Source organism: Hippocampus zosterae, chromosome 21 (genome assembly GCF_025434085.1).
Source record: "Hippocampus zosterae strain Florida chromosome 21, ASM2543408v3, whole genome shotgun sequence".
NCBI lineage: Eukaryota > Metazoa > Chordata > Actinopteri > Syngnathiformes > Syngnathidae > Hippocampus > Hippocampus zosterae.
Window position 1 is genome coordinate 3,599,581 of NC_067471.1, and position 15,355 is coordinate 3,614,935.

At 45.0% G+C, this 15,355-nt stretch overlaps 2 protein-coding genes across 2 annotated transcripts in view; one reads left to right on the forward strand and one right to left on the reverse strand.

The window, feature by feature from the left end:
• rerg (RAS-like, estrogen-regulated, growth inhibitor) overlaps nucleotides 1-15,355 on the reverse strand; it is a 19,109-nt gene continuing 3,754 nt past the window's right edge. Inside the window, exons 3-5 of the mRNA XM_052055255.1 lie at nucleotides 4,735-4,791; nucleotides 2,081-2,154; nucleotides 1-1,804 (exon numbers count right to left, since the gene is read on the reverse strand). Of these exons, the coding sequence (XP_051911215.1) occupies nucleotides 1,394-1,804; nucleotides 2,081-2,154; nucleotides 4,735-4,791 (542 nt within the window). The 3' untranslated portion in view covers nucleotides 1-1,393. The remainder of the gene's footprint in view (nucleotides 1,805-2,080; nucleotides 2,155-4,734; nucleotides 4,792-15,355) is intronic.
• Nucleotides 12,821-15,355, forward strand: part of plxnc1 (plexin C1) — a 20,632-nt gene continuing 18,097 nt past the window's right edge. Inside the window, exon 1 of the mRNA XM_052055224.1 lies at nucleotides 12,821-12,874. The gene's annotated coding sequence lies outside the window, so the exon portion shown is untranslated. The remainder of the gene's footprint in view (nucleotides 12,875-15,355) is intronic.

Sequence of the window (15,355 nt, forward strand, 5' to 3'; positions counted from 1 at the left end):
CAATGTGCAGTGCATTTCATTTTTAATTGTGAATTATCATTTAGACAGGTAGACAGGTCACATATTGGAAAAAAAAAACATTTAATACATACGTTCACTGTACATGTCGGCTAAGATGCAGCAGCAGTGCTGAAGGCTTACATACTGTTGAATACCGTCGAAGAGTTAGAGCAACATCCCCTGGAGCATGATGCATGTTAGTATGGATGTGATGGTTTCTCGTCGTAGGTTCGGGACATCCTGAGGTTTGATTCGATTTCCGACACGACATACAGTGGTGCCTTTTCGATACAAGCGTCAATATTGTCCCGCGAATTCACGCTAGTGACTTGAAGCCTTCTCAAATCATCTTTCCCCATTGAAATGAATGGAAATGCCATTAAACTGTTCCAGCCTGCCCCAAATTATGTAATTATTAAATTAAATGATTCGTTATTTTTTTTCTGTGGGGGCATCAGCATCTTGTATGTGCCTCACAATTAATTTGCTGAATGTTGCAGCTCCTTCTGGCACATGTGCCTTGGTCGCCTGGTGGCGGTTTAAGACGGGAACAACTCCTCAGTAAGCTTCAGAAAGAATAGTTCTTTTTTCTCATGGGGATAAAATACAATATGAATAAATAATTTTGGGAGAATGGAGATGGAATATTTATTTTTCGTTCCGAAGTGATGAATCGAAAAATTACAGTTTCATCCATGATTAAAAATAAATAGTAACTGTAACTATAACGCCATAAGCAAGTTGAGTCTTTTTTTTTTAAGGATCCGAACAACAGCATTTTTTGAATCTCCAAAAGTCAGGTCGTTCGTCTCTAAAGGCACCGCTGTTTTTAACTCGAGTTCATCTAATCAAGAGGCAGGCAAGTAACAGACGACTAGGTCTTTCTTTGGATTGACAATCACGGCGTTTGATTTTTAATCAACCCCCAGCTACCGTAACACTTTACACACACATCCTGTCTACGACTATTTCCCACAGATACGACACGGAGCGCGAACGACCCATCTGTCTACCTGGTTGTCATGAGCGCCCAATCGGGATTACGCACTGACTCGCTTATCGAGCGAAATGGAGACGGACTGGTGAGCAAGAATGAATCCATGAGGTGACAATATTAGCTACCTGCAGTCAGAAGCGGGATACAATAGCGGTCCATTTCCATCCCTCGGTATGTCATCGTCTCTAATGGGTTCATGATGATTGGACATTTGCAGAGATTGTGCGCCAAAGGCATGATATATTGCACTTTTTGGTGACAGATGAGTACCTAGTGCAGTCCCATCCAGTCTATTTGGGAGACAATCAACAGTGAACATTTACTGTACATGAGAAACGTTTTTCCCCCCGTCTTATTTTGCCTCTCGCGGCAGTCTTCCTTTCCCGGCAGTCTTCCTTAGCTGCTGATCTTGGTCAGCATCTTGTTGATGGCCTGCTTGACGTGCGTGGTGGAGCTGCGGCGTCTGGCCTTGCCCTGCACGGCCTTGCGCCGCCGCACCTCGCGACACAGGTCGTGAAAGGCCTCGGCCACGGCGCCGCCCTCGTCGGCGCACGCCGAGCACTCGTAGAAGGCGCAGGACATTTCGGCGGCCAGGCGCTCGCCCTCCTCGGTGGTCACCTGCCGCACGTGGTCCATGTCGCACTTGTTGCCCACCAGGACCAAGGGCACGTTCTTGGGCTTCTTGACCTCTTCGAGAAGACTCCGGAGCGGCGCCACGTCCTCGAAACTTCCTCGGTCGGTGATGTCGTACACGAGGAAGAAACCGTCGCCCCAACGCATGTGACCTTCCCTCTGCTGGTTGTCCTCCTGAATACGAGGCACGAGGAAGACGATGTTAAGATGGAAGACCCGTCGCTCTGACTCCCACCTTATCTGCTCAATGCTCCTTGCGAGTGTTCTCATTTGCGCACTTGACTGTTTCACCCGTTGCACTGAACATATTCAGGCTTTTTTTTTTAAATAATGATGCATTTCACTCCCAAAGACGTTTTTAAACGTCTTTTCAGACTTGTTCTAGAATTGGCTGGTACTGAATAAATAATTGAGAAATATTTTCCAGTATATCGGGGACGATAATCTTACCTGGCCTGCCGTGTCCAGTATCTCCATGGTGACAACCTCATCATCGATATTGGCTTGATGGCGATAGGTGGATTCTGTATGGTACAAAAAATGCATCCTATTTTTATTTATTTTTTTCCTTTTCGTGCAATTCAGGATAAACCCCACGTCGTCCTGTTCCCGGCGATGTGCAATAACCGCATCCTCGCTTCTGGCCTGTGCAAAGAAGCAGGTCTCCGTGTTCTTAACTTCAAGCTATCTTCTTGAATTGAACGCCCCCCACCCTCCGCCCCTCTTGTAAAACCACATCTGTACAAACAGTGGTCGCCTTGTAATCTCGAGAATGTTTCCGGGATTTGGCATAAAATAGCTCAACTGGGGGTCGGGGGGTGATTTGGACAGTGTTTTTCCTCTTTGTGATTCTACTCTCATTTTTGTTGTCCTGAGGGGCTAAAGTGCGTCATGCAATTGGTATTGGAACAAAGAAAATAATTTCCGCATCAGCCTTTGTTTTTTGTTTTTTTTTTTGTTCCTCCTCTAGGGTCATCCAAAATATCATGCCGAGTCAAAGTTTTGGACTGAAGAGGATTTCCTAACAGAGAGAATAGCCACTTGAACGAAACATAACAGAATTCCAGTCGAATGACGCGAACTTCAACTTTGCTAGCATCCACCAGGGACTTCCAGCATCCGTCCACTTTTACCACCCATCCCCCAACCCCACCATTTAAGTTCCAGGACTTTGAAGAGAAAGATCTGAAAACTAAAACACTCCGCCATTCTCTTCGCCTGGCCAACAACTTTAAACAGCTTCCAGTTGGCTTCAAGGGCTCGTCTCTTTAATGGACCGCCTGTCTTAAGTTTGAGTGGCGAGAAGCGATCCAAACAGCCAAATGCAAAGCCTCGTCCCCACGTGTGTACTAACCCACTCAAGGAACGTTATGTAATAATCGGACGCTGTGGAATTGGAGTTTAACTCTTTCACGTAACCTGATCACATGATCAGCTGTCCACTGTCGTGACCGCTGTCCCTCAAAGGGTTAAAAGAATCATGTCAAGATTATTGTCATGTTGCCGGTGTTGTCAAAATGCACTTTAAAAACGGCTCAAGTCTCGGCGTGGCCGCCCTTTTCGGAATCCCAGGTGCTTTTTCTCAAGTGACGTCAGTTTGTGCGGATTTATTTGTTATGCCCGAGGCTGAGAAGGAATCTGCGGGTTGGGGTCCTACGAGACGAGCCTATTTCTAGCGCTATCACTCTGTCGGCTGCTGACAGCGCCCGCCGTTTTTCCCGCCACCATCTTTGTGCGAGTGAACTCTCACTGCCCGGTGAGACAAAGTCTGATTCCCAAACCTTTTCAAGATTCGTTTTACAACATGAATGATGGATTTCCCCCAAATGTGTGCGTGTACCTCGGTCGGGATGTGTCACTTCTACATACCGTATTTTCCGCACTAAAAGGCACACCTAAAAGCCTTCCATTTTCTTAAAAGCTTACAGCGCGCCTTAAAATCCGATGCGCCTTATGTATGGTCATTACGGTAATATTTCGGCCCCAAAATGGCTCCTTGCTCGAGACATGCTGACAACGCAGAGTTCAAACTCAAGGAGATCGTTCTGTTGGTGTTTCCTTGAGTGTAGCTCCATCTAGTGGATGCATTGTAGATTGCGTCTTATAATGCGGTGCGTTGAAAAAAAATTTGGCCATTAATTGAAGGTGCGCCTCATAATCCAGTGCGCCTTTTAGTGTGGAAAATACGGTACTTCCTTCCTTACTTTTCGATCAAGGCGACGCATTGGCCGCATCACGTGGCACCTTAGAGCATCTACAAAGAATAGCTTGAGAAAGTACAATTGGGAGTTGTTTCGACGGCACCGGATACATTTTGTGATATTTTTATTTGGTGCTGTGCCATAAAAAAAAAAAAATCACGAATGTCAATGATGTGACCCAGTTCAATAACAATGCGCCAACGTGGTTATATCATATCATTGTTGCTCTCATTAATGCAATTGTAAATGTTCATCTGTCTCAGGGACACCGTCGCGGAATAACCCGCAAAAGCCGTCGCTGCTTTGTTTTCATGTTTGTGTGCGCAGTTGAAGGTTGCATAAATTAGTTCAAGTTTGATTAGTGGTGACAGACGTTGGTGCCTTCGGTTCTCCTGGCAGCGAACGCGCAATAGCAACACTGAAATATGTGCTAATTTGGATCAACATCCAGGCCGAGGGCTTAATGTGAGAGATGATCTGCGTTGCTCCCGAGAAAGCCAAACGCAAGTGCTCGCCGTAATCATGAATTCGTCAGGCCAGCACTCAACATGCGCGCTGATTTACTGACAGCATGTTTGGACACCCTCCAAAGTGCTCTGATTCCCCTTCTGCTCTTGTAGGAAGCACTTGCAGTCCACACTGGAGTTCTTTTTGCGACTGCAATATGGATGACTTTGCGATGAAATCCTGCCACCGATGCCTTACGCGTGATTAATATAGTTACTGTGTTTTTATGTTTTTGCATGAATCCATAAACTGGCAGACTTTAATTGGCATGAATAGCACACTGAGAGGCACTGCAGAGACTTTTTTTTAAAAATGTATGCTGACAATAAACTGCAAATGACTGTGCAATTAAAACGTATTGGATTTTTTTTTTACCCCCTCATAGGAATCTCTTACCAAGGGTTGGGTCGTACTCCCAGATGAAGCGTCGAGTCAAAAACCTCACCACCAACGCTGCAACAAAAAAACAGGTCAGATTAAGGGTTGAATAAAATCTATCAACTAGAATTACCGTATTTTCCGCAATATAAGGCGCTTGGGAGTATAAGGCGCACCCTCGATGAATGGCCGATTTTAAAACGGTGTTCACATATAGGGCGCACCACGTTATAAGGCGCAAAGAACAGACACTACAATAGTAGATGCGGTTGCGCTATGCATCCACAAGATGGAGCGTCGCTAAAGGGAATACAATACAATACAGCTTTATTGATACAGATCTTTCACAACCGCTGCAGCTGTAACCAAGGCTAAGAAATCAGAATATTGATCCATATACAAGGCACATCGGATTATAAGGCGCACCGTTGGCTTTTGAGAAAATGGAATACTTTTAGGTGCGCCTTATAGTGCGGAAAATACGGTCGTAGATGCATGTATTTTCGACCTCCGCACAGGGCAGAACATTAGGTATGCCTCTGCCCCGGTATTCATTTAAAAACGTTTATTATTGTGATTGTAATTTGAGGTGTTCACAAGGTGTGCCTAATTCAGTGTCCATTGATGACTAACTTTTCACAAAGTGGCTTCCGTGTCCGAGGTTCCGTTTCCAATATGTCCTACCCATTATAACTTTTCACACAAAGCCAAGAGGCCAAACTGGTTTTTGGAACTCCTCCTGAAGGATTAGACAGACCAACTTCAGGGTTTCCCCTCATTTCCGTGGTTGGTTGCAAAAGAAAGACACCCACCCAAGGGCCCAGTGACTCATTTTCCTCATGGTGGTCCGCCAACATGTCTTCTCCCGCCGCTGTTCGGGGCACAGCTGCACAGCCAAATTGTGAAATCCCGAGCAGCGGCCTCATTGATTTATTTTGCCTCCTCGACTTGCAAAGGAAGGCCGAGAGCGAAGGCCAAACTTTGCATCATGACCTGAGATGCTCTGCGCTACGGCGGCGCTGTTATTTGTCTCACCAGCTGCTCTTGCCCTCCGCATCACGGTTGCACTTTGCGTCGTTTGGCCCAAAAGGTAAATAACCTACCGATTGAAATGAAACAGTTTTATTTTACGCTTGATGACGACGCAATTTGAATGACTGAACCAAAAAACTTGTGATTTTGGAGGGACAAGGGTTCTATCCAATGCCACCGAAATGCATGTGTGCAAGACTTTAAGGACATTGTTGTTTTGTCAAAATGCAAGGATGCTTGACTTTTTTACTTTTACATTTTCTTAATTTTTTCCTACAACAAATGAAGGAGAAAAAAATGAGACACGCGGATCCTCTAAAGGCCCAGCAGGGGGCAACCTCACTGGCTTCAAGCAGACTAAACGGGACCATGACATTGTTGTGCATGACCATTCCTCTTGATTATATGCTCCGAAATACTCGTACAACTACTTGAAATAAATTCATCGTCCATATATGATCTCACTTGTTTGTTTCCAGTCCTTGCACAGCATTTAGGCATTGTGCTCACGCTTTCATTCACCGCGTCTCCCCTGCAGGAGCTGTCATGTGCCTGAGTGACTCCGAAAGAACCCTGAGAGGTCCACTTGACTCCGTGCATCCAGGTACGAAAAAGATCCATTATGAGCAGGCCTATTTTTTCAGCTCCTAAGGAGCCAAAAGGGATGGGGGGAGAAAATAAAAGGCTTTTTTTTGGGGCCAGAGTGCCTCTGCCACGTTTCATTACACTCGTATGGAACTCATCGCAGTACTGCTTGTACTCTCAATTTGTCAAGAGTTGCCGAAAGATGCGACCCCACCCCTACCCCCCCGAAACATTTCATGAGCCCACACAACAGATTCAACACGAAATAATCTCATTTTGCCGTTCATTCAAAACCGCCGTGCTCATATCGGATCTCATTAGCAGGTGTGCCTAATATTATGACCGCAACGCGTGCGTTTGCGTGTCCCGGCTGCAGTGGCCTGGATTCCACCGAGGAAGAACAAGCGAGAGTGTGTGAGGTCTGCCGCTCATTAGAACGTAACATTATCTCCCCCCTTTTTCACCGCCACGGGGAAGAAAATGTATAGGCATGGAAAAGAGGAGCCTTTTGTTAATGGGCCTTAATATGGACATCGTGGCCCAGATTCCCTAAAAGATCGCGCCAGGGTAACAAGTGCACGCTATCGCCAGTCTGATTCTATCACAAAGGAGGAGTGGGAAGGGGGGCGGGGGGGTTGGCAATTCACCGACTGTGTGATGACAGCGCTGCTGGAAAATACTGTAATGAAACTGCGCCTGCTCCACTTGTGTGGCGCACTGTTAATATAAAGCAATGGCCCTTAGTTCACGCTGCAGCGGAATCGGAGCCCATTCGAAAGGCCATATTGAGGCACGCATGAAATGGACTTTTAAAGGGGCGGGCACTGAAAGAGCCAAAGAAATGAGGGGGTCGCTTGAGATTATAAAAAAAGGGATATTGACGTTTGACACTTTCGGATGATCTCAATCCTTTCATGCACCAATAATGGTAACTTGATAACACGATAAGCTCCCCAATGTAGTAACCGCTGTCCCTGAAAGTCAGTATGGCTCTTACATCCCTTTTGAAGCTTCACAATGTCAACATTTCACCAATGGGATCAATAGGACTGTAATACAAATGTATTGGTCCAAATCCTGGATTAAACATCTTGTCGCTTTTGCCCTTTAGCTCCTAGTTAGCGAATAGCAACCCATGCAAAGAGCACAAAAACATTTAACGATTAGAAATATTTAGAGAAGGTTAAATTTAGATCACCTGGAAAGGTTAACGTGCATTTTCGGTGCATCCTGAAATGTCACCTGGAAGCCATCACGCTCATATTTTTTGATGAGCGTACACTCTTCCTTGCGTTGACTCCACTTTTGAAGATGGCAAGCAAGCAAACAAACTCTATGGAAATTCTGCGTCTCTTAATAGGCTGTCGGGAGCTGATCCCGAAATGTCAGAGGAAAGATGAGATGAAGACTTTCTCCCGATCACGTTACCGTCCCCATATTAAAACAAATTGCGAGCAAAGTAGAAAGGATGCGTCAGCGTCCCGAGATGACGATGAGTCCGCTGCTTTGATGACAAAACCGCTCGTGGGCGAGCAGACTCGCGGCGATTGTGTTTCCGTCACTTGGAGTCTAGTCGGATAGGCCAACTGAGCATTTAAAACCAATTTTCCACCGAGCGGTGCAGTCTCTGCCGCACTATGGTTTGGAACTGTAAACCCTGATCTGCAAATTGGTTGTCGCTGAGTTCATTGTGCCAGTGACGACAAACGAAAAACTATGCAGGACGTTCCCTGGAGTTGCACAGCAGTGGCTATTTTTTTCTTTTTAACGACCACTAATAAGCATTATGTCTTGCTGTGAAGGGCTTCTGTGGATTTAGTATATAAGCACCAAAATAATTAATTACTGTAATTACCGGATTATAAAGGAAAGGAAAAAAAAACATAAGTCACGCTAGAGGATACGGCCTGCTGTATTTTTTTTGGGGGGGGGGGCGGGGGGTATTTGATAAAATCCAACACAATGAACAGACATGTCCTCTTGAAAGGCAATTTAAAATAAAAATACAAGTATTGAATAACAGGCTGAATAAGTGTACGACTATGCTAACGTTACATGACGCATCAACAACAAACTGAGAATGTGCCTGGTATGTTCACGGAATATATTACGATAACTGTAGCATAAATAACACACTAACAAGTTTAGCAAGCCATCAGTGTCATTCCAAATCCCTAAATCCAATGAAATCGTCCTCCTCTGTGTCACTTTTAACTCATTCAAACCCTTTGACGTCTGAAAGCGTCAATTAATGCATAGTCCCCGCCTCCAAATGACATCTATTGGCGTCAATTACGTTTTTTCATGGGGTCGGGAGCAAGAGAGTCTGATGCAACTTCTCACTGAAGGAGCAGGCTTGACTGCAATGTTAAATAGTAAAAAAAAAAAAAAAAAAGGCCAGCAGGTGGCAGTGGTGCAAAAGTCGACCAATCGTTTGAAATGCATGCTTTTACACAAAAGATTTCTGAAGAAAATCGGCCTTTTCCATAAAACTTAGCATTTTACTAATGCTGATTGCCAACGAACGGAGAATAATAGTAACAAACTTTTTTTTTCTGCTGAAAGAAGAGAGTCTCACGTTTCTTCTGACAGGTCGCATGTTTATATAGCCTTAGAACAGAAAATTCTGTGGGCCTTGCAAATCTACGTCGCATCCATCAGACTCACCGTCGATTTATCAACACAGGCCGAGAGCGCCCTCTTGCGGTTTAATGTGAAAATAACGTGAAATGATGTAATAATGTATAGTTATTGCATTATTACAACATTGTACATTATTACAACAAAAGTTGCTCTAGAGCATAAGTCCCACCCCCGGCCAATGGCCAAGCTATGAAAAATAAAACTGGGACTTATTGTCCGGAAAATAGGGCAGTTTATTTTATTTTTATTTTTTTTTTTTTGCGTGTTTGAAATAGAGCTGCCATCAAACTATGGCATCCTACAATCTTGAAAGTCATCAAAATGTTTTTTGTGGGGTCATTCCGAGCAATTTAATAGACTCTCCCTGAACAGCAATTCCAACGAAAACGAAAGCCGCTATCAAAATAATGACTTGTTATTTTCCATGCTAGTAACCAATGGCAGCTGATAGTAACCAGGGGAGATGATAAGGAAATTAACACAAATTTCAGCTCATTCACCGTTGAGTCATCGACTTCCTGTTGCATCCAATACGACGCTTGGACACAGATTTACAGAGTCATAAGGCAGTAAAAAGTTGAAGAAAGATGGTTCTTTTGAGGCGGTGTACAGTGTTTCTGAACCGTGTCGTTTGAAGTGCAAGTTCTTGTAAAAGAAAAAATCCTCAGGAAGCGCTTCAATTAATTCCACTGGCATTGAACTCAACATCCTTTTCATCAGTTAGTCATTCTTTTGTTGTACATTTTGTCCACGGCGGAGACAGTGTCGAGATGCAACCATGCTCCGCGTCGCGATGACGCCGACGCTCCAGGTACAGGCAGACAAATCATCTCCAAAAGCAACACAGGCACTTCCTGAACACGAGGTCAGGACCCTGCTCCCTGTCAGTGAACTCTCAGCGTTCCTTTCACCACCACCCCCTGAGGCTCGTCTGCGGCACGTCTCGCAATGTCGAAAGGTTGTTGGGAGTCAAAGCCAAAATATAATGGCGATGGAGTACGGTCTCGCTCCCGTTATCAGATCGTCGGACTGTTTTTTTTCTCCTCCTTGTCAAAGGAGACGCGGGATGAAGAACTTAACCGGAGCAACACTAACACGCAAGCTAACAGTCAACATGTCGTCGCTCATGAGTGATGATGCCGTTGTCTGGACAAAATGTACCGCTTGTTTGAGGTCAGCCTTTGTAGTAGAACACTCTGCGCTGTATTTAATTCAAGGAAGTAAAACTCATTTGGAATTAATTTGAAAATGATCAGAAATGGTTGACCACCCGCCCCCACGAAATTGAGAAACCATCTCCACATGTTTATTTGTGTTTTTCTCGTCGACGGTCATAAAGTGAAAAAGCACTCGGCAATACGATGACACACCGAAATGAGTTTACGGCAAAGGGCTTGCTAATAGTTTCTTGTCCTTTCTTTCTTACAGCTATTTTGTATTTATTTTCTTTGTGCTACCACTATTTTTATTCTTTGTGACAGGGGTTCACTTTGGCCTGGGGAGTCAAGTTCAGCATTCGCTTCAATGATATCTGGCGCCATCTAGCGTCGTGAATGATTATAATGTCTAGACCCCGAATATAAGACGACCCCGCTTTTTCAGTCTTATTTCAATACAAAAAAAAAAACGTCTTATATTCGGGCCAATACGGCATTTGACGAGCTTTGGCACTTTGACTTTTTCTGAGCGCGGCTTGAATGCCTTGACGGTACACAAAACCCACCTCGACCCCCGCTTCTCCAATACAACTCGTTTGGAATACACAGTGCCGATCGTTTTGTATTTATTGCGATACGAGTCCAGTAAAAAGTCAGACCAACTACTCTCCCGCGTGCTTTTAGAGCAGCTCCGCAGGCAGACAATAACCGAGGTCTTGGAAGGGCCCCGAGGCCGCTGTAAAATGGGACATTGGAGTTTTCATTGATTTCACACGTCTGGGGGAGGGTGGGATGCAATAAACAGAGCTCGCATTCCGGTAGGGTTTCAACAGGAAGGGCGTTACAAGCTTATGCGTTGCATTTGTTGAATTATTATTATTATTATTTTTTTTTTTTGTATCTTTTCTTTCCAACAATGGCAAGCGCCATTCAAGGTGTGCCAAGCGGCCACACCTTCATGGAGTCGGCTGTCAAGTCGGAAAAAACAACCCGTTTGGGGATTTCTAATGTTTCCTGGATCATGTCTGCAGTTGCGATGAAGTCATGACTGATAAGCACCGGAAAAAAAAACAACTAAATTCTCATTTTGGTAACATTGGATGTCATTGAAAATCAATTTGGACTTTATCTCCTATAAAAAAAATGGGGTCACTACCTGATAAGAATTTGGATGATCTTATTTTTCAATCAAAATCAATATAATGAGAAATCAATTGTTTCTTCAGATCAGATCTGCTTTCCATTGACTTCATTCCGAATCTTTTTTTTTTTTCCCCTGAAAACGGTTTGGTTTGATTCGACGTCATGATGACAACGGTGTGCGCAGCGAGCTCACAATATGCCAAGACAGTCAGAGGATTGCGCTAAATATAATCCCACTCCAAAAGCCCACCTACTGGTGACATAATCATTATTCCACATCAACTGCAAGTAACAGAGTGGCAAGGCACCTACAGGATTCTCTCTGCTTATTTTCTTTTTCCCAGAGGCTTTATCGAGGATTCCTAATAAAGCTTGGGCGTCTCTCATAGTGAGAAATAAAAATAGTCTGGCACATGGATCAAAATTTGAGATTTAACAACCGTTTCGGTGATTATACAGCGGATGCAATGCAAATAGGCAATGCAAATGTTTCCATGGTAACCAAGCGAGCAGCTTTGTCAAATCATCTCGCGTATGGCGTCGTTAGGTATTGTCGCTAAAATCCCTCACCCTCACGGAATTTAATTTTGCTTCTAAATGGCCAGTAAGGCGCAAACTATGAAAGCGGCGTCTCTGATTTTTTTTCCGCCCCGCCTCGCGACCCGAAGTTCGGGGTAGCTCTTACGCAACTCATGAATGCCACGTAAAAAGCATTTCGCATTCTCGGCGGCAGACGCGCATCCAGTCACTCTGAAAGCCACTCGGGATTGTTTCCAAATCGAGTCAAACCGGCCCGATGGCCGATAAGCCCCCACCCCACCCCCCTTCGCATGCCGCTCGCTATTTTCCGCGCGTTATTTACGGCGGGAGGAATCCTCCGATGAAGGCTCGGAGTCAAGCAGATGCTCCGACGGGACCGTCCTCGTAACTCTGCATCCTGGTCATGCAGGAGCTAATGGCCAATTGATGACTGTGCAATGCTGTCATTTCCTGCAGTGGTCCCGCCACTGGCGAGGGACCATCACCGGCATCGTTTTTATATTAAATGCTCGGCGAGGTAAAGAGTGGCGCGTAAGAAATTTTAGTACTGCAAAAAAAAAACAAAAAAAAGTGCAGGAAGAATCAAATAAGGGGGTGCTGAAAAAGTGGAGCTTTCCGGTCACAACAGTGGGTACGACTGCCGGCACAACTCATCCGTAAGAATTTTTTTACGTCAAATTGATGCCCTTACAAATTTGTGCCCTCTAAAATACCGCAAGATGGCACCAAGTCCCCGTCGAATAGGAAAGTAGTAATTAGTGTGAAGCAATGGTGATGTCGAATCTCTTTTGATGTCAGGGGAGAAGCTAGCTTCAGCCTGGATTGTTAGCGGAAGTTAGAGGGAGTGGCTTGGAAAACTCCTGAGCTCGCAAACGACAACGGTTTCGTTCTTGCTGGACAATTTCAAATCCAGGTTTGTCATCCTCAGCCATATTTAGATCATGTTTGGATTGTAAGTCTACTTCTTGTCTGTCTGTCTGTCCCAGATTTCTACGGCGGTTTCGTCTGGCTTGCGTACCCCCGTGGATGACTGTCGGGGAAAAGCCAAGCCAGCGCAGGTTCGGCGCCCTCTTTCGTTTTTGTTCTGCCGCCTGGCCTTCAGACAAGCAAAGCGAGGAGGGGGTTGGGGGGGGGGGGGGGGGGGTGTTCACATAAAATCTTTCACAAGCCTGGCACGCTCATCGACTCCCTCACGCTAGCAAAAGCATTTCGTCCAAAGTGCTTTTATGAAATCGCACACACCTCGGTTGTTTTTACAGCAGACGGAGATTACATCAGGTGAGGCCGTTTTATCCTGCTGCGGCTTTATTGGTAATACGATCATTTTATATCAGACGTTATGAAGTCGGGACTGACGCAAATCAAAAGTTCGATCAAAAAAAAAAAAGGGGGCGGGAGGGATATAGTTGTGTTTTCAAAAGGCAACGTTTTTTGATCCGGTGACCCAGTCCAAACAAATGCTCCGATTCCAACATAAACTCCGATTTTGGTTTCAAGGCACCGTCCAATAGTCACAAATCAGACAAATGTTGCCTTGAGGTGAGAGCGCCTTTTTAAGAGGTTTTTTGGTGAGACCGCCAAGATTCCTTCATGGCAGCGATCAGCTCGGATCCCGCGTTGACGGCTCATAAACAAGTGAACGCAAACATGTTTGCAGAACATTTGCCATCTGGTTTGTTTGAATTTGAACTTTTTACTCAGGTCAGGGGGGGGGCGATTCTGTCAACAATCTATTCCATAACGTTTGTCTTGGCTGCACCTCTTCCTGTATGTTTATGTGCCCCCCCCATCCCCCCAGCCTTTATGTGCTGTCATTTCAATTTAATCTGCACCAGGCCTTCAGAAAGTGCTGTCCGATTTATTAAATATAGAAAGTGAGCGTGCTTGCCCCTTAACAATCATCACCTGTGATGTGATGCAGTTTATTTTCGCTCTCCAATAGTATTGACAGTTTCTATTATTGCCACATGACAGCCGCGGCATGAGCCTCGGCAATTATTACTGTCCAGGTTGGTCCACATGTCTCGATAAATCATCTCATAAATTGTGCAATATTAATTAAAAGGCCAATTTGAAGCTCCGCCGATATGCAGTGTGTGTGTCAGGGAGAGTAATTGGACAATGTTTCTGTGCACTGACTAAGCAGCTGTAAATTGTCAGAGGAGCCACACTCCAGTTGATCCACTCTGGTCCTGATTCGCGGGTGGGCGACTCCGCAGGGGGTCCACGACACATAAACATGGCAGAGCTTTCAATCAGCCCTCCCCAATTCGGCAGCAGGCTTAGCAACACACTCCATGCGCACCTTTCCGACTGAAACACTTAAACAACGTCAAGATCAACCGCCATCGGACCTGATGAGTCGTCGTCTATTTTTGTCCACATCGATACTGATCTCATGAGCGATTTCCTGAACATGAGCGTCCGTTTCGCTTACCCCGCAGCCATTGCAAAATTTCAGTCCCTGAGACCGTTTTTGCCAAATTAATAATTCATTATTGGGTGAGTGTTCTCAGCTCTCGTTTGCTTAAAATTGCTCTGATAACGTTTGAGATTAATGAATGATAAGGTAAAAAAAAGAAAAAAGCGATAGAATGATGTGCTGAGTTAAACTTGAACAAACACGTTACTGATTTTTGCAGCAGAGAATGATAAGAATGTGAAGCATTCAGTTCGATACCGACTTTCCCCAAAAGCAGTGGGGGGGATCGGGGGGGGTGGGGGGTCTTTCACAGCCCAAGTGCGCCCGTTTCCACAGTGTGGCGCTTTCTTAGCATGTGTGGGCCGTCGCTACGTTTGGACGAGAGCCGCCCATTGTTGTCCATGATCACCGGGGCTTTACACGCCGCTTCACACCTGACTGGCGTCAAACGCGATCCCTTCTGCGTGCTCACCTCACGGGACGGCGAGGCGCGCGTCAAAGGAGTCCGCGAGCGCGGAAAATAAAGGCTCTTGATGAGAGCGAAGATGTACGGTGCCGATAAGTAGCAAAGCAATCAACGGCTCTATTTGGGTTGGATATGCCAAATACCAGTGTACGGTCATAGCCCCCCTCCCACCACCCCCTCTCAAAGTGATTTATGTGAAGTTACCTGATGTTCATCATCAAACACAGCTTGATCCTATTTTTTTTCAACAGTCCCATACAGTAGTACCTTTGCTTACGATGTCCTCATAAAATTTGGAAGTCAAGACACGTTTTCCATGTAAATGCCCTAATTTGTTCCAAGCCCCCCAAAATTCAGACATAAATGTTTTAGGAAGCATATAAATGCATCGAAATAAGTAACAAATACATGTTACAATTATATTGCACAATAAACGAGAGTTGTGCAGAATGTAAAAAACTCAGAATAGAGTAACGACTAAAAATGGTCCTTTAACTTTTAACTGCGTCCTCATCGTTTTTTGCCCTCATTATGTTCTCTCTCAGAGGTGGTTTTTGCCTGCCATTTTGTTAAGAAGTGATCCAAGGACGTTTGCTTTTGTCGGCTTTTAACAACCCTTTGAAAATGTCCAAGGCAAACATCAGCATAGTG